We start from the raw sequence: 25,751 nt of genomic DNA on the forward strand, positions 1-25,751 counted from the left end.
AATCCACCTCACCTCTATGTGTATATACTGAGGAGAATCCACCTCACCTCTATGTGTATATACTGAGGAGAATCTACCTAACCTCTATGTGTATACAGTGAGGGGAATCTACCTCACCTCTATGTGTATATACTGAGGAGAATCTAGCTCACCACTGTGTGTATATACTGAGGAGAATCTACCTCACCTCTATGCGTATACACTGAGGAGAATCTACCTCACCTCTGTGTGTATATACTGAGGAGAATCTACCTCACCTCTATGTGTATATACACTGAGGTGAATCTACCTCAGCTCTGTGTGTATATACTGAGGAGAATCTCCCTCACCTGTATGTGTATATACTGAGGAGAATCTACCTCACCTCTATGTGTATATACACTGAGGTGAATCTACCTCAGCTCTGTGTGTATATACTGAGGAGAATCTCCCTCACCTCTGTGTGTATATACTGAGGAGAATCTACCTCACCTCTATGTGTATATACACTGAGGTGAATCTACCTCAGCTCTGTGTGTATATACTGAGGAGAATCTCCCTCACCTGTATGTGTATATACACGAAGAGCCCCCAAGGACAAAAAAACAATAAACTATTAATACAAAAAGGCCCTGTGCTGCCTGAGATGATGAAATAGAGAATTGCTTGTATTTTTATGAATAGAATAGCAATCAGGCACTTACTCAGTAGGAGGGGGGTATAAGATGCAGAATCCCCCTCCTTGCAGTGAAGACTCCAAATGGTTTTAACAGTTCTTCTCTCAGCCGATGTACCAAAAAAAAACAGGTTTATTTTTCTTTCTTTAATAAAGTATACAGTATGCACCAAACATACATGCATAGACCCAACGGGCAACGCGTTTCGGTACCTCCAGCCTGGTACCTTTTTCAAATCACATCTATTCATAAAAATACAAGCAATTCTTCTTTTCTGGTTTAGGTATGGTGACAATCATGGCCTGCAGCACCTCAGACAGGAAAGAGCCATTACCCATTGCTCCGTTGAACACCAACGCTAGAAAAGTTTTGATTGTTGGAGGTACAACTGCTGAGATCTCCACCGATCGCTAAATAAAGTATAGTTACACTAAGTTTCCTGTTATGTCCAGACCAGCAGCATTTTATACGGGATGGATCTGTGGTAATATTCTGACTTTCTTGATCTACTCCCACAGTCAGGTTAAAGGGAACCGGTCACCACCTGTCAGCCTTATAAACTACATTACGGGACTCAAAGATAGAAGGGGAGTCTGGGAAGCTGTGTTCAATACTCACTGGGTGCCCCGTTCCAGCACTGTGTCTCCGCGATGTATATGCCCACACAGCGATTCTTTTCAGCCCGCTCGCTCATGGGCACACTACTCATGAGCACAGAGCCAGCTGAAGAGTCATGCTATGTGCGCTCGCCAACTTCGCAGGGACACAGCACTGGAACGGGGCACCCAGTGAGTATTGAACACAGCTCCCCCTCTTCTTTCCTGTTCTCTCACCTTTGAGCCTGATAATGAGGTTTATGGGGCTGAAAGCTGGTGACGGGTTCCCTTTAAAGGTGGCTGCAAACATCTGGGATGATGCAATTCAGTAGGGGGGGGGGTCCGCAGGACTTCAGTGTTTAATTTGGGTAGAATGTCACAAGCCACCATAACAAATACATCTGATGTGTCCATAAGACAAGATCCCAGGGCCGGGTGCTACACAGGAAGTGTCCGGCGCTCTACACACGCTCATCCGTAGGACGGCTCCACGGACGAGCTGCGCACAGCGATCTGCGTGTATGTGGAGCGTTATTTGTATTTAACACTATTAAAGTACGGCAAATTAGAAGCAGAAAGGTTTATTCACATCTCGCAATGTTTCATCATTCACAACCGACCTGATCTACCCGGGAACCCCACAAACATGTCAGGGTGCCACCTTTATGCAGATTTTCATGGAGTTCACCAACTTAATGTTCTCTTTTGGGGGGCAATCCTGGGAAAATAGAAAAGTTGGTTCATGTGATGTAGTAGATCAGACATCATTGGGATAAACAGCAATGACACACGGAGGATTATCCATAAGGAGACACAGGGATCACACCCAGAATACAATCTCCAGGTACCTGCACAGCGGATCCTCCACATGTGATCTAGTCCTAAGTGTTAAGTTCACCTGCAGGTCTTATTCCCTTTGCAAGCCAGAACGCACATAAATGGACACAATTCGAATGGAGAAAACATAATGGTTTTATTAGGCAAGGCAAGTAGAATACAAATACAACAACAGGGAAAGCAGAATAAGGGAAAAGAGGAAGGCTGACCCTACAGCACAGAAGTAGGGGAACTCTGCCTAAAAATGAAGCGATTGTCCCTATAAGGACGACCACACACAGGAATCTAGGCTAAACCTGACTCTCCCTAGGTGGAAATAGAAAAGGAGGCAGAGAACACCAGACAGGTCAGAGCAGCTTCACACAACAAACTACAGACTGGACATAATTCACACCAGGCGTCTGCACACCTACAGACGGAGGGGACACTGAACAGAACAGCAGCCATACAATCACCGGGGTGCTGAAAGGAGATGATGAGATATAATGACCAGCATCCTCTAGCAAGAGCGATGGCATTTATGTGCACAGATCCCAGGTGATTGGCTGGCTGGAGCAATGCAATTACCCCACACATGCAGAGGTGTGCTCCTGAAAGCACTACAAGACCCAGGAGCACAAACTATCACGGCGTGAAAAAAGAACAGCTGCCAGTTAGCAATCATTCCATTGGCTGTCTTATCTACCAATCAGTTTGTCTTTCAGTCACCTGTCTCTGGTCAATTTCTATTATGGTTTCTCCCAGCTATTGCTTCTCCTGATATCGTTATCGAATCGGCATATACACATAATACAGCATGAAGCGGCTCGGTGAAGGCGGCAGTGAAGGTGTGTAAGTGTCTGATGGGGTCACACAGCTCATAAAAGGACAGCCGCCCGGCCCCATAATCCAGACAGATCCTGAATCTATTACTGGAGATCTTGTGAGGTAACCAGATCACTTTACTATTATGTATCATCAAATACTGATAATTATACCTCCTCAAACACCAGGACTTGTTATTATCTCCAATTAATAACTGACATCCCCTCCTGTCTATACTAGGGTAACACATCCCCACCCCCCACGTCCCTGATCTACTGACCTTCACATCCCAGTAATGTCGTCCTGAGGAGAATCCCCTCCTGCTCATCACCTGATTATACTGGAATCTCTCTGCTGTTTCTGGACGGTTCTGCTTCTCTTTTGTCCGGGTTGCAGTTTTCAGGTCATGTGATATACGGATATTATTAGCAGCAGTGTTTACATTCAGTAATATGTCTGCAGGACCCTCCACATAGATCCCCCTCCTTATACCTCTTATTATGTCACATAATGTATGTAATGTGTCTGAGATCACAGCCACATCCGGACCATCTACATCACGGAGCAGTTTACCATGTCCCCTTGTATCCCCATCACCTCCATCATGTCCCCCCGTGTCTTCAGGATCACACAAGTCCCCGGTGTCTGGTTCCTGTAAGACAGTCAGTGGATCAGTCATGTTACACAGCTCCTCAATGTGTCTCATCTTCCTGGACAGCTCGGCCTTCTGTATTTCCAGCTTCTGGATCAGAGTAGAGGATAAGAGTGACTCTTCCTTCTCCTGCCTGGAGATCTCGCTCAGGACCCTCTTCTCCAGATCGTCCAGCTGTCTTCTGATGTCTCTACACAGGGCAGTGACTCTCTCCGCTCTTCCAGCTGCTTTTTCTTGAGCTTTCCACCTGCTCCCCTCCAGACTCCGGACTCTTTCCTCAGTCTCCTCCCTCCTTGTGATCAGTTTCTGTAGAACGTTTCTCAGTCTTTCCTTCTTTTTCTCAGAGGCCTCATCCAGCATCTCCACCTGATGACCCCGATGTTCTCCGGCCAAACTGCAGGACACACAGATACAGATGGCGTCCTTAGTACAGAAGTACTTTAAAAGTTCCTTATGGACAGAACATTTCCTGCTCCCCAGGTTGGCGCTGGGCTCACATAAGACGTGTTCTGCTGACTTGCTGTGAACTCTCAGGTGTTTCTCGCACAGAGAAGCTTCACAATGCAGACAGGATTTAGCAGCCAGTACAGGAGAGTCCACACAGTGAGTGCAGAAGATCCCAGCTTCCGCCTGTGTCGGAGGAGTAGTCAGGAAGTTCTCCATGATGTTACGCAGAGCTAAGCATCTCATCAGTGTCGGCCGCTCCTGAGACTCCTCTCTGCATTCAGGACAGGAATAAACTCCAGCCTCGTCCTGTGTATCCAGCACCTGATGAATACAGACCCGGCAGAAGTTGTGTCCACATCTCAGCATTACAGGATCTGTATAAGTGCTCAGACAGATGGAGCAGAGCAGCTCGTCTATCACAGCAGCAGACGCCATGGCTGACAAAGGAAGAGAGAAACAAAACTACTACTTCCTGAGACTCATAGACCCAAGGGCGGGTTTTCTTCTATTGACTACAGGGCCGGGCTGCACAGCACAGTACAGCAGCCTCACAAGTATCTGAGCCCACTGCCTCACAAGTATCTGAGCCCCCTGCCTTACAAGTATCTGAGCCCCCTGTTGCTACATGAGCAATTCCAGATAACACATGAGAGACAACTAGGCAGGTTAACCCTTGCAGTGTTTCCAGTTGCAGATCATATAACACCCCTTCCTCTAGTCCTGTAAAACGAAAAACCCAGAATGGAAGAGAATCTGAACAGCGCAGGCAGTGTCTGCACTATGCAAGAAGAGGAGAGTGATCCTATCAAAAATATGCCTAGAAACACATAGGCAACTCTTGAAGTATCTGTGAAAGAGACTATGTTAGCTCTCAGAGCATCATTACAGCAAGATCTATATCTTTATTACTGAAGTGAACAATGTCATTGAGGACTTGGGAGGGAGATTAGATCAGATTGAATCCAAAAAGGAAGAGTTATTGCAAGCCCACAATGGGGTCGACACACACTATGCTCTTGAATCTGAAGTGTAAACTCTGAAATAAAAATTTGCTGACATAGAGGACCATAGCAGGTGAAACAATGTTAAGTTTAGAGGCATTCCAGAAAGAAGTCCAAAATTTGGATCTTGTTGATTACCTACAAAACCTAATAAACAGTCCTCTCCTCCAGCCAACCTGCTACTAGACACAGCATTTAGGCTGCTCAAACCAAATGGTCTGCCAGCTGATATCCCGCGAGACATCAAGGAATATGACTTCTCTCCCGGAACAATACAGAAAGAGTTTCTCACCCATCACAACCTTTTTTGGCATCAGAAGATTACCTATAGATAGGCTTTTCTGACCAAATTACTCATCTTTAGGGTGAAGTCACACGAACGTATATCGGCTCGGTTTTCACGCCGAGCCGATATATGTTGTCCTCATGTGCAGGGGGGGAGGATGGAAGAGCCAAGTGCAGGAACTAAGCTCCCGCCCCCCTCTCTGCCTCCTCTCCGCCCCTCTGCACTATTTGCAATGGGGAGAGGTGGGACGGGGCGGGGCTAATTCTCAGAACTTAGCCCCGCCCCGCCTCTTCCCATTACAAATAGTGCAGCGGGGCGGAGAGGAGGCGGAGAGGGGGCCGGGAGCTCAGTTCCTGCTCCTGGCTCTTTCATCCTCCCCCCCCCTGCACACGAGGACAACGTATATCGGCTCGGCGTAAAAACCGAGCCGATATACGTTCATGTGATTTTACCCTTAAGGACGGGAAAATGCATGTGATAAACAAGACGAGGAAGACCTAACTATCCTCAACCTATGGAATCTCCAACCGATGGCTCCTATCTCCACCATTACTAAAAGCAAATCCCCTCCTTGATGCCTTTCCCCCCAGAATGGATCACCAGTAGAGATGAGCGAACACCAAAATGTTCGGGTGCTCGTTATTCGGAACGAACTTCCCGCGATGCTCGAGGGTTCGTTTCGAACAACGAACCCCATTGAAGTCAATGGGCGACCAGAGCATTTTTGTATTTCGCCGATGCTCGCTAAGGTTTTCATGTGTGAAAATCTGGGCAATTCAACAAAGTGATGGGAATGACACAGAAACGGATAGGGTAGGCGAGGGGCTACATGTTGGGCTGCATCTCAAGTTCACAGGTCCCACTATTAAGCCACAATACCGGCAAGAGTGGGCCCCCCCCCTCCCAACAACTTTTACTTCTGAAAAGCCCTCATTAGCATGGCATACCTTAGCTAAGCACCACACTACCTCCAACAAAGCACAATCACTGCCTGGGTGACACTCCGCTGCCACTTCTCCTGGGTTACATGCTGACCAACCGCCCCCCCTCCCCCCCACAGCACACACCAAACTGTCCCTGCGCAGCCTTCAGCTGCCCTCATGCCACACCAGCCTCATGTCTATTTAGAAGTGCGTCTGCCATGAGGAGGAACCGCAGGCACACACTGCAGAGGGTTGGCACGGCTAGGCAGCGACCCTCTTTAAAAGGGGCGGGTCGATAGCCCACAATGCTGTACAGAAGCAATGAGAAATAGAATCCTGTGCCACCGCCATCAGGAGCTGCACACGTAGGCATAGCAATGGGGAACCTATGTGCCACACACTATTCATTCTGTCAAGGTGTCTGCATGCCCCAGTTAGACCGGGCTTTTTAATTCATAGACACAGGCAGGTACAACTCCCTATTGTGAAGTCCCTGTGGACCGACAGCATGGGTGGGTGCCAGGAAGCCACCGGCGGTACATAGAAATATCCCATTGCATTGCCCAACACAGCTGAGGTAGTAATGTCGTGCGTAATACAGGTGGGCTTCGGCCCACACTGCATGCCCCAGTCAGACTGGGGTTCTTTACAAGTATACAGATGTGTTAAAAACTCCGTGTGCACCTACAGCATGGGTGGCTCCCTGGAACCCACCAGCGGTACACAAAAATATCCCATTGCATTGCCCAACACAGCTGAGGTAACGTCAGCTGTAATGCAGGTGGGCTAAAAATTAATTTGATTACACTGTAGGTGAGGGCCCACAAAAATTGCTGTATCAACAGTACTAATGTACATCCCAAAAATTGGCCATGGCCAGCCAAGAGGGCAGGTGAAACCCATTTATCGCTTTGGTTAATGTGGCTTAAGTGGTAACTAGGCCTGGAGGCAGCCCAGTGTAACGAAAAATTGGTTCAAGTTAAAGTTCCAACGCTTTTAAGCGCATTGAAACTTATAAAAATTGTTCAGAAAAATTATTTGAGTGAGCCTTGTGGCCCTAAGAAAAATTGCCCGTTCAGCGTGATTACGTGAGGTTTCAGGAGGAGGAGCAGGAGGAGGAGGAGGAATATTAGACACAGATTGATGAAGCAGAAATGTCCCCGTTTTGGATGGTGAGAGAGAACGTAGCTTCCATCCGCGGGTGCAGCCTACGTATTGCTTAGGTATCGCTGCTGTCCGCTGGTGGAGAACAGAAGTCTGGGGAAATCCAGCCTTTGTTCATCTTGATGAGTGTAAGCCTGTCGGCACTGTCGGTTGACAAGCGGCTACGCTTATCTGTGATGATTCCCCCAGCCGCACTAAACACCCTCTCCGACAAGACGCTAGCCGCAGGACAAGCAAGCACCTCCAGGGCATACAGCGCTAGTTCAGGCCACGTGTCCAGCTTCGACACCCAGTAGTTGTAGGGGGCAGAGGCGTCACCAAGGATGGTCGTGCGATCCGCTACGTACTCCCTCACCATCCTTTTACAGTGCTCCCGCCGACTCAGCCGTGACTGGAGAGCGGTGACACAGTCTTGGTGGGGAGCCAAAAAGCTGGCCAGGCCCTTAAAGACTGTTGCACTGCCTGGGATGTACATGCTGCTCGATCTACGCACATCCCCTGCTACCTTGCCCTCGGTACTGCGCCTTCTGCCACTAGCGCTGTCGGCTGGGAATTTTACCATCAGCTTGTCCGCAAGGGTCCTGTGGTATAGCAACACTCTCGAACCCCTTTCCTCTTCGGGAATCAGAGTGGGCAGGTTCTCCTTATACCGTGGATCGAGCAGTGTGTACACCCAGTAATCCGTCGTGGCCAGAATGCGTGCAACGCGAGGGTCACGAGAAAGGCATCCTAACATGAAGTCAGCCATGTGTGCCAGGGTACCTGTACGCAACACATGGCTGTCTTCACTAGGAAGATCACTTTCAGGATCCTCCTCCTCCTCCTCCTCCTCCTCAGGCCATACACGCTGAAAGGATGACAGGCAATCAGCCGGTGTACCGTCAGCAGCGGCCCAAGCTGTCTCTTCCCCCTCCTCCTCATCCTCCTCATGCTCCTCCTCCTCCTCCTGTACGCGCTGAGAAATAGACAGGAGGGTGCCCTGACTATCCAGCGGCATACTGTCTTCCCCCGCCCCCGTTTCCGAGCGCAAAGCAGCTGCCTTTATGGTTTGCAGGGAATTTCTCAAGATGCATAGCAGAGGAATGGTGACGCTAATGATTGTAGCATCGCCGCTCACCACCTGGGTAGACTCCTCAAAATTACCAAGGACATGGCAGATGTCTGCCAACCAGGCCCACTCTTCTGAAAGGAATTGAGGAGGCTGACTCCCACTGCGCCGCCCATGTTGGAGTTGGTATTCGACTATAGCTCTACGTTGTTCATAGAGCCTGGCCAACATGTGGAGCGTAGAGTTCCACCGTGTGGGCACGTCGCACAGCAGTCGGTGCACTGGCAGCTTAAAGTGATGTTGCAGGGTGCGCAGGGTGGCAGCGTCCGTGTGGGACTTGCGGAAATGTGCGCAGAGCCGGCGCGCCTTTACGAGCAGGTCTGACAAGCGTGGGTAGCTTTTCAGAAAGCGCTGAACCACCAAATTAAAGACGTGGGCCAGGCATGGCACGTGCATGAGGCTGCCGAGCTGCAGAGCCGCCACCAGGTTACGGCCGTTGTCACACACGACCATGCCCGGTTGGAGGCTCAGCGGCGCAAGCCAGCGGTCGGTCTGCTGTGTCATACCCTGCAGCAGTTCGTGGGCCGTGTGCCTCTTATCGCCTAAGCTGAGTAGTTTCAGCACGGCCTGCTGACGCTTGCCCACCGCTGTGCTGCCACACCGCGCGACACCGACTGCTGGCGACATGCTGCTGCTAACACATCTTGATTGCGAGACAGAGGAGGAGGAGGAGGGTGCTTTAGTGGAGGAAGCATACACCTCCGCAGATACCACCACCGAGCTGGGGCCCGCAATTCTGGGGGTGGGTAGGACGTGAGCGGTCCCAGGCTCTGACTCTGTCCCAGCCTCCACTAAATTCACCCAATGTGCCGTCAGGGAGATGTAGTGGCCCTGCCCGCCTGTGCTTGTCCACGTGTCCGTAGTTAAGTGGACCGTGGCAGTAACCGCGTTGGTGAGGGCGCGTACAATGTTGCGGGAGACGTGGTCGTGCAGGGCTGGGACGGCACATCGGGAAAAGTAGTGGCGACTGGGAACTGAGTAGCGCGGGGCCGCCGCCTCCATGATACTTTTGAAGGACTCCGTTTCCACAACCCTATACGGCAGCATCTCAAGGCTGATGAATTTTGCTATGCGGACGGTTAACGTTTGAGCATGCGGGTGCGTGGCGGCGTACTTGCGCTTGCGCTCCAACAGTTGCGCAAGCGACGGCTGGACGGTGCGCTGAACTACACTGCTGGATGGGGCCGAGGACAGCGGAGGTGAGGGTGTGGGTGCAGGCCATGAGGCGGTAGTGCCTGTGTCCTGAGAGGGGGGTTGCATCTCAGTGGCAGGTTGGGGCACAGGGGGAGAGGCAGGGGTGCAAACCGGAGGCGGAAGTCCCCAGCCTCTTCCCCCGGACCCCGGGAACTTTCGAATGGTTGGGCATCAGTGACGATATCCTCTGGTGGGAGAGGAACCGCTGCTGCCCAATCTAAGCAGGGGCCCGAGAACAGTTCCTGGGAGTGTTCCCGCTCCTGAGCAGGTGTTATTGTAGTGGAGTGAGGAGGCTGGAAGGAAGGAGGAGCAGCAGACAGAGGATTCGGATTGGCAGCAGTGGACGGCGCAGAACTGCGGGTAGACGATAGGTTGCTCGAAGCACTTTCTGCCATCCAGGACAGGACCTGCTCACACTGCTCATTTTCTAATAACCGTCTCCCGCGTGGACCCATTAATTGGGCGATGAATGTGGGGACACCAAAAACGCGCCTCTCTCCTAATCGCGCAGCAGTCAGCTGCGACACACCTGGATCAGGAGCTTGGCCTGTGCCCACACCCTGACTTGGGCCTCCGCGTCCTCGCCCGCGTCCACGTCCTCTAGGCCTACCCCTCAGCATGCTGTATTACCAGTGATTTGATTTCACAGGCAGGAAATAAATTGGCGCAAGACTGCAGGCCAAATATAATTTTTTCCCTTTTTTGAAAACGAAAGGCCCCACTGCCTCTAGTGAATGAATAATCTAAGTTTAATAACTGTGCTGTTTTCCTGCTAATGTGTCACAGAACGTGAGGGTAGCAGAGTTATTAACTGTGGCAGAGCAGGTATTTTTTTTCCCAATTAAGGAAAGCAAATGGCGAAGCCAGGAGTAAAACGTAGCTGGGTGCGTATGATTTTTACAGGTTGCACACGCAGCCGACACGTGTCCACCGGCGTTAGGACGGACAGAGGCAGGACAAATAGAATTATTTTCCGTTTTTTTGCACCAAAAGGCAGCACTGCGTATATTCTATGAACATGAGAAGTTTAATAACTGTGCTGTTTTCCTGCTAATGTGTCACAGAACGTGAGGGTAGCAGAGTTATTAACTGTGGCAGAGCAGGTATTTTTTTTCCCAATTAAGGAAAGCAAATGGCGAAGCCAGGAGTAAAACGTAGCTGGGTGCGTATGATTTTTACAGGTTGCACACGCAGCCGACACGTGTCCACCGCCCTTAGGACGGACAGAGGCAGGACAAATAGAATTATTTTCACTTGTTTTACAAGCAAAAGGCAGCACTGCGTATATTCTATGAATAATAACTGTGTTGTGGCCCTGCCTATACAATTCTTTCCCTGCAGTATCAATGGAGGGTGGAATGCTCTGCAGAGGCGATTTTGAGAAGCAAAAAAAAATGCAGCACAGCTAACAGCAGCCTGGACAGTACTGCACACGGATAAATATGGCCCTAGAAAGGACCGTTGAGGTTCTTGAAGGCTACACTCACTCCTAACACTCTCCCTGCCTATGCAGCACTTCTGTCCCTAATGCCGGGTGCAATGCTCTGCAGAGCCGATTTTGAGAAAAAAAAAATGGCACTGCTAACAGCAGCCAACACACAGCTATCAGTGGCCCTAATAAGGACCTTTGGGGGGTCTTGAAGCCTACACTAACTACCAATTCTTTCCCTACAGCAGCTCCGGTACAAACAGCACTGTCCCTCATCTAACTCACACGGCATCTGAGGCGAACCGCGGGAGGGGCCGACTTTTATACTCGGGTGACATCTGATCGCCCCAGCCACTCACAGCAGGGGGGTGGTATAGGGCTTGAACGTCACAGGGGGAAGTTGTAATGCCTTCCCTGGCTTTCAATTGGCCAAAAAAAGCGCGCTAACGTCTCAGGGAAGGAAGTGAAAATAACCAGAACACCGCATGGTACTCGTTACGAATAACGAACATCCCGAACACCCTAATATTCGCACGAATATCAAGCTCGGAAGAACGCGTTCGCTCATCTCTAATCACCAGATAAATAACCTGGATCAGTCCAGAGGTTTCAATATCTCCTGACTCTCCTGCTTGTCTTATATAGGAGGATGATCTCACTTTCAGGTCGAATTTTCCCCAAATTTTAGTAGCATAATGCTGCTTACTGAATGTTTATTTGTTCACTTTAACATTCAGTTATGGTATTTCTGGTTTGCACTGTTGTTTATATCCCCTTCCGCAGGTCTGATTTGGTCACCTTGCTACATGAGTACTTTGCATTGTTTCCCAACGTGCCTTGGGTATGGCCTTGTCCTGATTTTAATAGTAATTCTGAGCTGCTCAAAGGCTCGACCCAAATACAAACATGTGAATTAGAATTTCCCCACTAAATACCAATGGCTTAAATAGTACTTTTAGAAGGTCATCAGCTTGGAAAGACTCCTTGACAGATCATACAGACATTCTGGGTTTACAAGAGACACATTCTTCCCTTCATAATCCCTGAAGATTCCAAAATAAATGATTTCCAAACATCTTTATGGCGAATGCAAGCTCAAAAACCGTGGGGGTTTTAATAGCTATCAAAGATTCCGTGGCTTTTCAACTAATTGAATGCGTGAAAGACACCAGGGGTAGATACTTTATCTTAATATGTAAGATCAATAACACCTTAATAAAACTAGTTAACTCATATCTCCCTAACGTCTCTCAAATACGTTTTTTAAACAAAGTTCTCAAGAAAATAAAACAAATCCAACAAGGCCTCCCGATTTTGTGTGTGTGTGGGGTGGGGTGGGGGTGGGGGGGGGGGGAGTTCAACCTGAATCCTGATAACTCTTTAGACACATCCAACAAAACTCTCCCTAACCCTCTAACCCTACTGCCCTGTCTCCAAAAAGAGGATTTATTTGACGCATTCAGATGTCTCAATGTGTTTTCAAGAGAACATTCCTTTTATTCTAACAGACATAGGACATTTTCTAGGACAGATCTTTTTATTTTAGACAGATGGACATTGCAATTAGCTAAAAAAGCATACCTATACATTTAACTCTACAACTTTCACCTTTTACACTTCCTGCTAGCTTTGGAGAAACAGCACCTTTCTAATGAATCCCCCAACATTTAAAGAGACACTAGAGATCCATATAAAAGAATATTTTGCTAATAGTAGCCCCTCAGACACCTCTATCTTCACAGTCTGGAACAACCATAAGGCCTACATCAGAGGTATCCCGATACAACAAAATTCCCAATAAAAAAGACAAAAGGAAAAGCAAGTAACGATTCTGCTTCAACAGATAAAAGAGGCAGAAGCCCGACTACAAAGGGACCCATCCCAACAAGTACATAACACTTTATCCATGATGAGGCAACAACTGAGAACTCATCTCATAACTGAATATGAGAAAAGTCTCACCACTTTGTGAATGATGTACTGTTCGTCCTACAACAAGGCGAGTAAACTCATGGTGCAAAGGGTCAAACAAATCCGACTAAAGGCTAGAATCCCCTATGTTTGGTCAAAAGATCAAACACACAAAATGACTAATCGTCAGGAAATAGCAAATACGTTTAGTGATTATTATAGGCGGCTCTACAACCTGAGCCAAGATTCTTTTATTAATCATCCAGCAGAAGCAGAGATTAATGAATTTCTTAAGAAAATCAATCTTCCCAAAATCCCCAGTGATGAATTGGAGGCACTCAATAGTCCTATTTCTCCCACTGAGGATTACAAAGTTATCAAACTCTCTAAACTGGGGAAAGGGCCATGCCTAGATAGGTTCTTGATTGAAAATTACCACTATTTTTTTCCTTTTCTCTCACCCTTCCTGGTAGAGAACTTCAATGAAGCAGCCCAGATTGGAAATCTCCTCCCAGAAATCTTACAAGCCACTATAGTGACTATCCCTATACAAGAAAAAGATCCAGATTGTCCAGCAAACTTTAAGCCCATTTCTCTGTTCAATTGTGATTCAAAACTCTACGACAAAATCATAGCCATGCGACTAATTAACATACTCCCAAACCTGATTCATTCAGATTAGGTGAGGTTTGTCAAGTGTAGACAGGCCCCAAATTGCTTGATGTCTGCTAGAGGGAGATCGAATGCCTTTTCTGCTTCTGACCCTGGACGCAAAGAAGGAGTTTTGGCAGAATTCACTGAGGTTTCGCATTCGCAGCTCTATGCTGATTTGGCTTTGAAGGAAACATTATGAAAGCTATTCAAGCCTTATACTCGTCCACCTCAGCTAGGGTTCTGGTGAATGGGATGCTTTCTGGAGCTATTGAATAATGGATAATGAAACCTTTGGCAGAGGACATTCGAACCACCCCCCTTATCCTCTTCATACATGCAGGTCTCAAACAACATAAAATAAGCCTTTTTGCAGATGATGTCATCATTACTTTACTAATCCCCTTCAATCTTTGAGAGCAACCTCTCAAATCTTGGAAAATTTTGGAAGAGTTTCCTACTATAAAGTTAATTTCCACAAGTCGCATATACTAGGACGCTTTATCCCATCAGATTTACGAAAGGATAAAATAGCTGAATTTGCCTTCCAATGGGCCAAGAATAGTATACTCTATCTGGGTATTAATCCCTGTTTCCCAACATCGAGATCGGCGGAAATAAATTTCTCCCCACTTTTAAAAAACATTAGAAGAATTGACACATTTTTCCAATACTGAGCCCTCCTGGCTAGAACAAATTGTATTGTACACAATGATCATCCTTCCGAAAACTTTATATTTTCTCCGCACTCTTCCTGTCCCATTCCCAAATCTACTTTCTAAAAATTTCAATTACAGGGTTTTGTATGGGGGCAAAAAAAAAAAACCTAGGTTGGTAGCCTCTAGCATGCAGAAACACAAATCCCAGGGGTAAATGGGTCTATGCAACCCTACAGCCTACCATAATGCCATTCGGTTGCATCATCTTAGAACTTTGGGTAATCCTACCCAAACGAGTAGCTGGCCTGCCATAGAACAGGATCCAATGGGAAAAGGTCCAATATGCATCCATTTACTGGGATTTCTTATCCACTCAAAAATGCATATCCCATACTTCCCAACTATAAGAGTGTTATATCTTTCCCACTGAGGAGATCACTGGGATCCATGCCCTCAGAATACTGTTACGGATCAACAGAATGTGGATTCACTGGACCAACCAACCAGGCTGAGACCTGTCCTGGAGAGGTAGGCAGCTGACTCCTCAGGTAGAGGGACTGTAGCCAGGAATTCAGAACAAACTCAGATATAGGAATACAGACAAAACTCAGACCGCATACACGGAACTCAAAGAGCGTGATTAAAATCGCGGCATGCCATGGTTTCCCCGCCATTCTCCATGGTGAGCCTATCGTTATTATAGGCTCATCGTAGAGACCTTTTAGTGCCCCCCCCCTCCTCCCCCATGGCAGAATATCGCTAACGATATTCTGTCATGGCCGTGGATAGCTGGCCTTAGTTGAGTGGCTCTTACCACAAAATGGATAAGAACAGTAGTCGAATAGGGCTAAACTCTGTATGAAACTGTATACCAACCTCTGCACAACACAATTGATGGTCTCAAACAGAATAAGAAGGGAAGAAATTCCACAAATTTAAAGGGGTTGTCCCGCGCCGAAACGGGTTTTTTTTTTTTTCAACCCCCCCCCCCCGTTCGGCGCGAGACAACCCCGATGCAGGGACGTACAGAAAGCTCACCGGAGCGCTTACCTTAATCCCCGCGCTCCGGTGACTTCTATACTTACCTGTGAAGATGGCCGCCGGGATCCTCTGCCTCCGTGGACCGCAGCTCTTCTGTGCGGTCCACTGCCGATTCCAGCCTCCTGATTGGCTGGAATCGGCACGTGACGGGGCGGAGCTACACGGAGCTACACGGAGCCCCATAGAGAACAGGAGAAGACCTGGACTGCGCAAGCGCGGCTAATTTGGCCATCGGAGGGCGAAAATTAGTCGGCACCATGGAGACGAGGACGCTAGCAACGGAGCAGGTAAGTATAAAACTTTTTATAACTTCTGTATGGCTCATAATTAATGCACAATGTATATTACAAAGTGCATTAATATGGCCATACAGAAGTGTATAGACCCACTTGCTGCCGCGGGACAACCCCTTTAACTCTAGACAAGGTATACTTACCTGTTAATTGAACACCATTCCAGGGGCCTACCTCATGAAACAGATTGAGAAAATTTCAAAAGTGTGCAAAGCTATCATCAAAGCAAGAGGGGGCTACTTTGAAGAATCTTAAAATGTAAAACATATTGAAGACATAAAAACTTTGAAGAAAAGTATATAGAATTAAGTAATAAACAAAAAAGTGTTAAACAAACCACAAACCTAAAATATGGAAAATGTAAAAAAAATATTCACAATATAAAAAGACGCGTCTAAACTTTTGAGTGGTACTGGAGTTATGTCACTTTACAAATCACTAGCCTGACAAAAGTGGAATGGAATTGTGGGTACAAAAGTATCCAAAAGTAATATTAAAATTAGAGTTGTGTTGTTTAGAATAAAGAGGTATGTGGGGCAACCTATTTCCGCAAAAATAAGACAGGGTCTTATTAATTTTTGCCCCAAAAGAGGCTTATTTTCAGGGAATGTCTTATTTTACTTACCCAGCAGGTTCGGTCCAGGTCCTTCCCACTGCTTCCCAGAGCACCAACACGGGGTGATTATTATCAGGACATCAGACCTACTTATATGCAGGGTCTTCCTTCTCCATCATACTAGCTCAGGGCTAGGTATCTACCCTAGTTCTTACCCCTGGACTGGGTTTCAGCTTTTGGGTATCTCACCTCCCCACGCTAGATTTTAGGGCTCCTTCCCACGGACGGATTTCCGCCGCGTTGCCCGCAGCTATTAGGTTCTATTGAACCTAATAGCTCAATGCTCACGGTGCGGAATTCCATCGCGAAATTCCGCACCGTGAAATCACCCATCCTCACCCGCAGCATGCTCTATTTGCTGCGTGTATGCGCGGACGGCTTCCATTGCAGTCAATGGAAGCCGTCCGTCACTCTATCTTCCGCTGTAGCACAGCGGAAGATAGCGTGAAACCGCTTCCCCGCCCACCGCCAGCCGCGTCATATGATGCTGTGGGCGTGTCCTATCACGCGGCCGGTGCATCATGCACTCTATTGCGCATGCGCGCCAAAGCGTCATGCGGGACGGAGGACGCCGGATTCGGAGGTAAGTATTGGGGTCTCTGGGGGCACCGTGACAGGCTCTGCCGCGGAATTCCGCGGCGGAGCCCGTCACTGTCGTGGGAAGCCGGCCTTTACATAACAAGTCCCATAAACCCCTGGAGGAAAAAAAAAAAACGTTGCGAATTTCGCAGTGACTAAGAACTGTAGTGGGTAGTCGCCCTTATACACGGTGTTACTATGCCAACAAAAATGCAGTAAAAAATGCTGCAGAACACTTTACATTTTAATAGAGGTAATATATTAAAACAGTAGCGTAATATAGGTAAACACAGGAATAATTTTATATATATATATATTATAGCGCATGCACAGTAAAATACAGAGTACTGGCCTTGGCTTGATCTGTACATGCTGCCATAACTGGCTTGTAATGACGTATCCCAGCCTGTGGAAGACTCCTCAGGAGACTGGGACCAATCACATAACTCTTCACAGGTACAGTAATGCACATTACTTTAGAACTTCTGCACCATTAGGGCTTAAACAGATGGGCACATGGACAAATACGCTCCGCACTTTGGAGCATATAGGCACATGAACCAGTCAAATCCTTTTTGGTTTTGACGGTTTAAATTGCGCGGGTAGAAAAAAAAGCACACAGATAGGTCCTGCCCTATCTTTTCTTGCCCATAGTAATAACGCATGAGAATCACACTAGTCAAAACAAAACCCAGCAAAATGATAGCTATTTATTGATTTATTACTTCAGTAAACTTTGCCTGCAAGCGACATGCCTGATCTCTCTCTCTCTCTCTCTTATTTCCTTTCTTTGTAGAAAGTTATTTTTATGTGCTATGTGTTGCTAAAGGCCCTTTTACATGCAACATATCACTCAAAATTTGTTCAAACAACCAAAAATGAGCGATAATCATTACATGTAAAAGTCAGCAGTTGTGCACTATTTCTTCACTTGTCGTTTAGCGCTGGTTTAGCCTGCATAAAAATAGTCATTAGCCTGTTCAAAAATTCATTCCATTTAAATGGAAATCATTCAGTCTTTTAAGCGACTTGATGACTTGAGGGGAGTAAACAATATACTTATTGTTTATTACTTGCATGCACAATGAGTACATTGTTTGAAGACAATGGAATCCTGCTGGCCAGTTAATCCCTCGCATAAACACACCTACCTAAGCAAACTAGTTCTATTTCTGAATACATAGAGATGATTTCAGGCCATTAGCTGTATGTGTAATTTGATGCAAAAATGTCTTCAATTTGTTCAGTCATTCGGCTGTTTAAGTGATTTATCTTTGCAGATAGATGACTTTTAACTTGGTTGCACATTGTGAGGTTGGGACATTCCACATACACTGACTGTTTTGAAAGTGTCTCTAGGCCTTGTTTTGGCAAGCACTCTTGGGTGTTCTTGAAATTTTAGCAAGCATTAAAGCCCCACAGCATACTAATATTGTTTCTGTACAAAATGATCCTTCCTTGCTATTACTAATTCTGTTTTCTCTCATTGTGTGGGTTTGGCACAACAATCTCTGAGAGGTTGTGGCTCCACCATTAAGTGGATGTGCCTCGTCTTGTCTTCTACTGTGTTTACTGACATTGAAAAAATATTTGCAAAAATTTCCTTATCAATCCTAAAGTTGTGAGAAAGACGGTGGACAGATGTTACATAAATATGGTGAAACGTTTCTTTCTCCAAAGACCTCACAGCAAATAAAGACCTATGGCAAGATCTCACGGATTGTGAGAAAACTTGAACTATGGATTGTAACCATAGAATAACTCACAGGGTGGGACAGCTACCATGTTGAAAGCCTCCCTATAGCCTGGCTTCCTCTTTCGTCACATTGAGGGAATGGTCAACTAATCTGATTCTGCTTTCTTTGACCAATTCCTCATCAGGTTTCTATTACGGATTTTCCAAGTCGTTGCTCTGACCTAATATCTTAATAGAACCATGACCCACCCATAATGCAGCATGAAGAGGCTCGGTGAAGGAGGCAGTGAAGGTGTGTAAGTGTCTGATGGGGTCACACAGCTCATAAAAGGACAGCCGCCCGGCCTCATAATCCAGACAGATCCTGAATCTATTACTGGAAATTGTTTCAGGTAACACAATCTCCTTCCTGTCATGTCTCACTGAATACTGTTTATTATACCAATACCTCCACAAACTCCAGGACTTATTATTATTTCCAATATATGACTGATCTCCCCTCCTGTCTATACTGGGGTAACACATCCCCACCCTCCAATCCCCTGATTTACTGCTCTCTACATCCCAGTAATGTCGCCCAGAGCAAAATCTCCTGCTGCTCATCACCTGATTATACTGGAATCTCTCTGCTGTTTCTGGACGGTTCTGCTTATGTGTTATGGTTACAGCTTTTAGGTCGTCTGAGATTTGTATATTATTAGCAGCTGTTTTTATGTCTAACAATATGTGTGCAGGAACGTCCACATAGATCCCTCTCCGTATATCTGTTATCATGTCATATAATGTGTATAATGTGTCTGAGACCACATCCAGATCATCTACATGGAGCAGTTTATCATGTCCCGCCTTGTCCTCATCACCTCCATCATGTCCTTCCTGCTTCTCAGGATTACACAAGTCCTCGGTGTCTGGTTCCTGTAAGACAGTCAGTGGATCAGTCATGTTACACAGCTCCTCCATGTGTCTCATCTTCCTGGACAGCTCGTCCTTCTGTATTTCCAATTGATGGAACAGAGCAAAGATTGATAGTAATTCTTCCTTTTCTTGCCTGGAGATCTTGCTCAGAACCTCCTTCTCCAGGTCGTCCAGCCGTCTCCTGATGTCTTTACACAGGGCAGTGACTCTCTCTGCATCTCCAGCTGCTTTTTCTTGAGCTTTTTTCCAGTGGTCGTCAAGATTCTGGATTCTTTTGTCAGTTTCCTCTCTCTTTGTTTTCATTTTCTGAAGAGCATGTTTTAGTTTCTTCATTTTCTTTTCATAGGTCTCTTGCAAAATCTCCACCCGATGACCCCGATGTTCTCCAGCCAAACTGCAGGTCACACAGATACAAGCAGCGTCCTCAGTGCAGTAATATTCCAGGATCTTCTTATGGACAGAACATTTCCTGTCCTCCAGGTTGGCGCTGGGCTCACATAAGACGTGTTCTGCTGACTTGCTGTGAACTCTCAGGTGTTTCTTGCACAGAGAAGCTTCACAGTGCAGACAGGATTTAGCAGCCGGTACAGGAGAGTCCACACAGTAAGTGCAGAAGATCCCGGCTTCCGTCTGTGTCGGAGGAGTAATCAGGAAGTTCTCCAATATATTTCGCAGAGCAAAGTTCCTTATTAGTACCGGCCGCTCCTGAGACTCTTCTCTGCATTCAGGACAGGAATAAACTCCAGCCTCGTCCTGTGTATCCAGCACACGATGAATACAGACCCGGCAGAAGTTGTGTCCACATCTCAGGATTACTGGATCTGTATAAGTGCTCAGACAGATGGAGCAGAGCAGCCCGTCTCTCAGATCAGCAGACGCCATGGCTGACAGAAGAAGTGAATGCAGAAGGCAGGATCTATACTTCCTGCCACAGGGCAGGGCTAAAGAGTACAATATCAGCAGTCTCTATTAACCTGTTAATGGATACATAATAATCACACTAGGCTCTGTGACAGACCTGTATGATAGGAAGTAACAGGCAGCAGGAAGTTGGAGCTTGAGCTAAGGCAGCAATGTCTGTTTTTTAGCTAAAGAGGTGTATCATAATGGATTTTTTTCAGCAGATTTCAAAAATGAGCTTTAAAATTTCGTATTGCGTCCGGTTTTTTCACAAAAAATAAAAAATGTGAAAATTAAAAAAAAAACTAATATTTAATGACATTGATATATGACAATATTTGTAACGTGGGAAAATGTTCTCTGAAGGAATGGAATGAATGTGCAAGGAATAGATAAACACAGATACATAGCCGATTACGAAAATGAAATGGATTTATCTGTATTGCATCAAGATTTGCTGCCCTCACAAAGCCTAAACATGAGAGAAAGTAATCTTGGCACGCCAGTATGACTCATACATCACGCCACCTCTTCCTTCTTCCTTTATAGTGACCGTTCGGTTGTTTCTTTGTGGCATGCACAATGGCTTCCCATGGTTGTGTAAATCATCCAGACATATTTTGCTACATCTGTTGCTGTTATACAACAGTAAAACACAGGCAAAATATTATGCCTTTTGTGAAAAATGCTTATTTTCAATACTTCGGGATTAAACTAGCAGATCAGAACAAAGCGTGGGCTACTCACAAAGTATGCCATGCATGTGTGGAGGCGTTGAGGAACTAGAAAAGTGGAAAAATTGAATCAATGCCATTTGGTGTATCCATGGTGTGGCGTGAGTCAAGAAATCACAGTGACAACTGCTACTGTTGCACAATGAAGATCGTGGGCCATACCAGTACCAGTAAGTGTAATATTGTGTATGCGAATATGCCATCTGCCATGAGGCCAGTGCTCTACAGTAAATCCATCCCCGTCCAATGTCAAGCCCCCAACAGACACCAATTCCGGCAGTGATAGAAGTGATGAGTTGTACCAACCGGACAGTATGGAGGATGAAACCCCAGTGCCATTTACCCAGCATCAACTGAATGATTTGGTTTGCGATCTGAATTTGCCTAAAGATACATCAGAGTTATTAGGATCACGACTTGATGAAAAGAATTTACTGTGTCCTAATACAAGATTCTCCTGGTACAGACACCAAGAAGCAGAATCGCTTCTATTTTTTGCTGAGGAAGGCAGTTTGGTATATTGTCGAGACATTCGGCAGTCATGAAATACTTCAACATTAATTACAATTCAGGAGAGTGAAGGTTGTTCATAGATGCCAGCAAATCCAGTTTAAACAGTGTTTTATTACACAATACTAACATCCATCCATTCCAGTAGCACATTCTGCGACTATGAAAGAGACATACGAAACCTTACATTGCTGCTGGAAAGAAAGTGTGTAGTACTAGCTTCATGAATCGTCTGTGTGCAGGGATGGCAAGGTGATTGCAATATTGCTCGGCCAACAAGCAGACTACACCAAATTCCATTACTTTTCTGTGAATGGGACTTCAGAGCAAGGATTGAACATTGGGTTCGGAAACAGTGTCCAGTCAGAAGTACCTTCACACCTGGTGAAAAAAACATTGTTTCACGATCACTGGTTGATCTCTCAAAAATACTGTTGCCACCGTTACACATAAAACTAGGGTAAATGAAGCAATTTGTAACAGCTTTAGGCCCAATGCCAACGGACGGATTGTGGCTGCAGAACTCATGGCCAGATGCCTGCCACGAATTCCACAGCAATGTCCGTTCCCAGACATGCAATCATAAAAGGTTCTCCCCTGCCCATGAGCAGAAATCAACTGCGATTTTCCGCTCATTGGGAAGAATCGCAGCATGTTCTATTTTGTGCGGAAAATCACATGGACAGCTTCCATTGCAGTCAATGGAAGCCATCCATCCCGCCATACTTCCGCAGTGAGCAATGTTGAAGTATCGCAGGAATCCATGCCACTGCCCATTGCCGGCACTACATTGCGAATGTGGGCTGGCTTGCCGGCCAAGACACTCGCGGCGGATCTGGACAAGTGAGTATAGGGTTTCTGGGGGGCACTGGGTCTGATTCCGCTTCCATATTCGGAATCTTAACCTGGCCGTGGGGATGAGGCCCTAAGCAGGGACAGTAAATGCTTTCAGTACCTTGGTGTTAGGTTTCCATCAATCACTTTTGAAAAAATCAAAGCTGGCATTTTTATAGGCCCACAAGTTTGAAAATTAATGGCAGACAAGATATTCGAGAAAACCATGAGTGAGTGCGAATTGTGAGCATGGACCACATTCAGAAATGTGGTACAAAACGATTTGTGGAACACGAAGGCTGCAAATTACACCATTTTAGTAGATGAGATGTTGGAATCCTATAAACTGCTTGATTGAAACATGAACATCAAAGTTCACTTTCTTCATGCTCATCTAAATTACTTTACTGATATTCTTGGTGATTTTACGGAAGAACATAGTGACCGCTTTCATTAGGATATTAAAGTGATTGAAAAGAGATATCAGGGAAAGTGGACCGTCCCACATACATAAAAAGCAACAGTATTTAGCGTAACCCAGTTGCATTCCTAAGAGTACAGCGATGACTTGTAGATCGCCACAGATTTTCCACTTGTGTTCAGCATATTTGATTGAGTCGAGGAGGGCTGTCATGTTTGCATAAGTCTCCTTCATGTGAACTGCATGATCAACAGGAATAGAAGGAAGACGGTTGCCGTTGTGAAGTAATACAGCTTTCAAACTAAGCTTGGAGGAGTCTATGAATGGCCTCCATTCAGTTGGATCATGGGTCAAATTCAAACATTTCATCAAGCCATTAATGTTGCAGCAAACAACCAGATTGTTTTTCTTCTTAAAAAAGGGAAGCAGATCCCTCTGATGTTCTCTGTACTGTGAGACCCTGACATCACGTTGGAGAAGATTCCATTGCTGTAGTCTTGACCCTAGAAGTTCTGCCTTCTCCTTTGACAAGTCATGGTCTCGAATGAGATCACTCAATTCTGCTTGACTCAGTCTGGTGTATCATCTTTTACCTCAAAGTCAGGGTCATGGGCTGTGGCAGGCTTGTTGGGTTCTTCTTTTTCCACACTTTCTTCATTTTCTACTTCAAGCTCATAAATGTTGGTGTGGAGTAGGAACTGGTAACCTACCTGAATGTGGAATAGGTCGAATAGCAGATGGAAGATTCGGGTAGTGAACTGTTTCTGTTTTCTTCATTGACAATCCTGCCTTTATAGACAAAGTCAAGCAGAAATAGCAGTCATCTGTATGGTTTGTAGGTCCCGGCCAAACCATAGGCGCAGCAAAAACCATAGATCGTTATTTAGTTTTCAGCCATTCTCGTAGTTAAACTGAACAAGAGTTGCAACATATATGTGGAGCCCATAAATTGTCCTGGTCCCCTACCTTCATACCAAAATAATGATAATAGGCAGTCTTCACAAGAGGCGTCAGATTGCGTTTCAGTGACGAAAATGTTATTTCACCACAGATATAACAAAAATTATTCACTAAATTTACAGATTTTGTGGCATTTTGATATAGCAAATTTACACTTCAAAAACACTCCAAAACCAGAAATTCTGAAAAAAAGAAAAACAGAAACAATATTAAACTCATAAAGTCATAGCAACATGTATTATGTTTATAACCTGCAACCTATGGAGGACGTTGTGTTATGTCAGTTGAGAGGTGTGATAATCCCCGCCCCCTCCCCCCCCCCAAAAAAAAAATTCCCACAAAATAAATATGTAAGCTTTAAAAAGTGACATCTCACTGTATCTCCAAAGCAAGAGCTATTATGGTCATTTTTATGGTGATTTTTTTAATTCAGCAGATAGAAATACATAAGAATATGCTAATTTTGAGCCCAAAACAAGATCATCGTTGGACAGTGCTATTGTTGAATGTTGAAAAGAGACTCTACGGACGAGCACTGAAGAAAATCCAAAAAGGGCAAATTTCAGGGGCAGTGGTAAATGTTAGGTTGCAAACGTTATCATATATAAATGCCATTAAAAAATTTAGTTTTTTGTAATTTTTGCATTTTTGTGATTTGTGAAAAAACCTGACATAACACAGAAATTTGAAGGTCATTTTCAGAATCTGTGAAAAAAAAAATCCATTCTGACATTCCACCTGTGTTATCGACAGGTGGAATGTCAGTGCATAGACCCCTCCTGCCGCCACTGGTGCAGTAAAGCATTTATCAGCTGAGTAATGGGTGCTTTAGGGCATTTCCTTCCTTTGTATAAACAGTAAAAAGATTGAATACAGCTCACCAAAAATCTAGATCCGCAGCATTATGCTAAACAGCCAACTTCCAATAAGGGGAGCGCACAGAGAAGAACACAAAGCTGGTTTCTCAGGAATGCAAAGTGGAAAAAGCGATGTATATAGCTCCAGCACTTCTCCTAAAAAATGAATCTTTATTAGAATATATCCATAGAAGGTAAAAACTCACATGTGGGATCAGCGACCTACATGTTACAGAAAAAACTAAGCTTAAGGCCGCCTGCGCATGGATAGATTTGCATTGCAGAGTCCGTGGTGGGCGTCCAGCTCCGGACTCTGCAGCAAATGCCACCCCATTGCAGGCTATGGCAAATCACGATTTCATCTCCAGGAGCAGAAATCAATTGCGATTTTCCACTGAGGGCTATGCACAGACGGCTTTCATTAATATCAATGGAAGCCGTCCATCCCGCGGCACTTCTGCATTGAGCACTGCGGAAGTATCACGAGATCCGTGTCATCACCTAGCGCCGGCAGCTACTGCGCATGCGTGACAAAGTGCTGGCCGGCACATCCGCAGTGCTGACAGAACACACCAAACGCAGGGGTCACCAGCCGGGCACATGTCGAACTCCGGTGTGGGAATCCTGCATGCGGGGTCCGATCACCCGTGTGCAGAAGGCCTTAATCATAGCATATGACCTATACAAGATGCAAATAATTTAAAGGTAACAGGATTAGAGATGAGCGAGCACACCCGTCCGAGCTTGATGTTCGTTCGAGCATTAGGGTACTCGAGATGCTCGTTACTCGAGACGAACACCACGCTGTACTCAAGTCAATTCCATTTCCTTCCCTGCATGTTTAGCGTCATTTTCTAGCCAATAAACATGCGGGGAAGGCATTACTACTTCCTGTTGTGATGTGCCAGCCCTCTCCCCCCCACAGTAGTGAGTGGCTGGGCCGATCAGGTGACCGCCGAGTATTTAAAGTCATCCCGCCCGTGGCTCGCCTCAGACGCATGCTGGCAGTGGTTAGGGAAAGTGCTGATGCATATACAGGGGAAGTGCTAGCGTAGGATCCTGTCTTCAAGAACCCCA

At 46.0% G+C, this 25,751-nt stretch overlaps 2 protein-coding genes across 2 annotated transcripts in view; both read right to left on the reverse strand.

Annotated features, from left to right (window-relative positions):
• The window catches only part of LOC136611072 (E3 ubiquitin/ISG15 ligase TRIM25-like), a 30,441-nt gene extending 26,014 nt beyond the window's left edge, over positions 1-4,427 (reverse strand). Inside the window, exon 1 of the mRNA XM_066590320.1 lies at positions 3,174-4,427. Coding sequence (XP_066446417.1) covers positions 3,174-4,427 — 1,254 coding nt within the window. The remainder of the gene's footprint in view (positions 1-3,173) is intronic.
• Positions 4,428-17,104: 12,677 nt separating this feature from the next.
• On the reverse strand, positions 17,105-20,340 carry LOC136611071 (E3 ubiquitin/ISG15 ligase TRIM25-like). The gene has a single exon (XM_066590316.1). It carries the CDS (start codon positions 20,338-20,340, stop codon positions 18,736-18,738), a length of 1,605 nt encoding a protein of 534 aa, XP_066446413.1. The 3' UTR covers positions 17,105-18,735.
• Between the last annotated feature and the right edge of the window lie 5,411 nt (positions 20,341-25,751).

This window comes from Eleutherodactylus coqui, chromosome 2 (assembly GCF_035609145.1).
Source record: "Eleutherodactylus coqui strain aEleCoq1 chromosome 2, aEleCoq1.hap1, whole genome shotgun sequence".
NCBI classification, from domain to species: domain Eukaryota; kingdom Metazoa; phylum Chordata; class Amphibia; order Anura; family Eleutherodactylidae; genus Eleutherodactylus; species Eleutherodactylus coqui.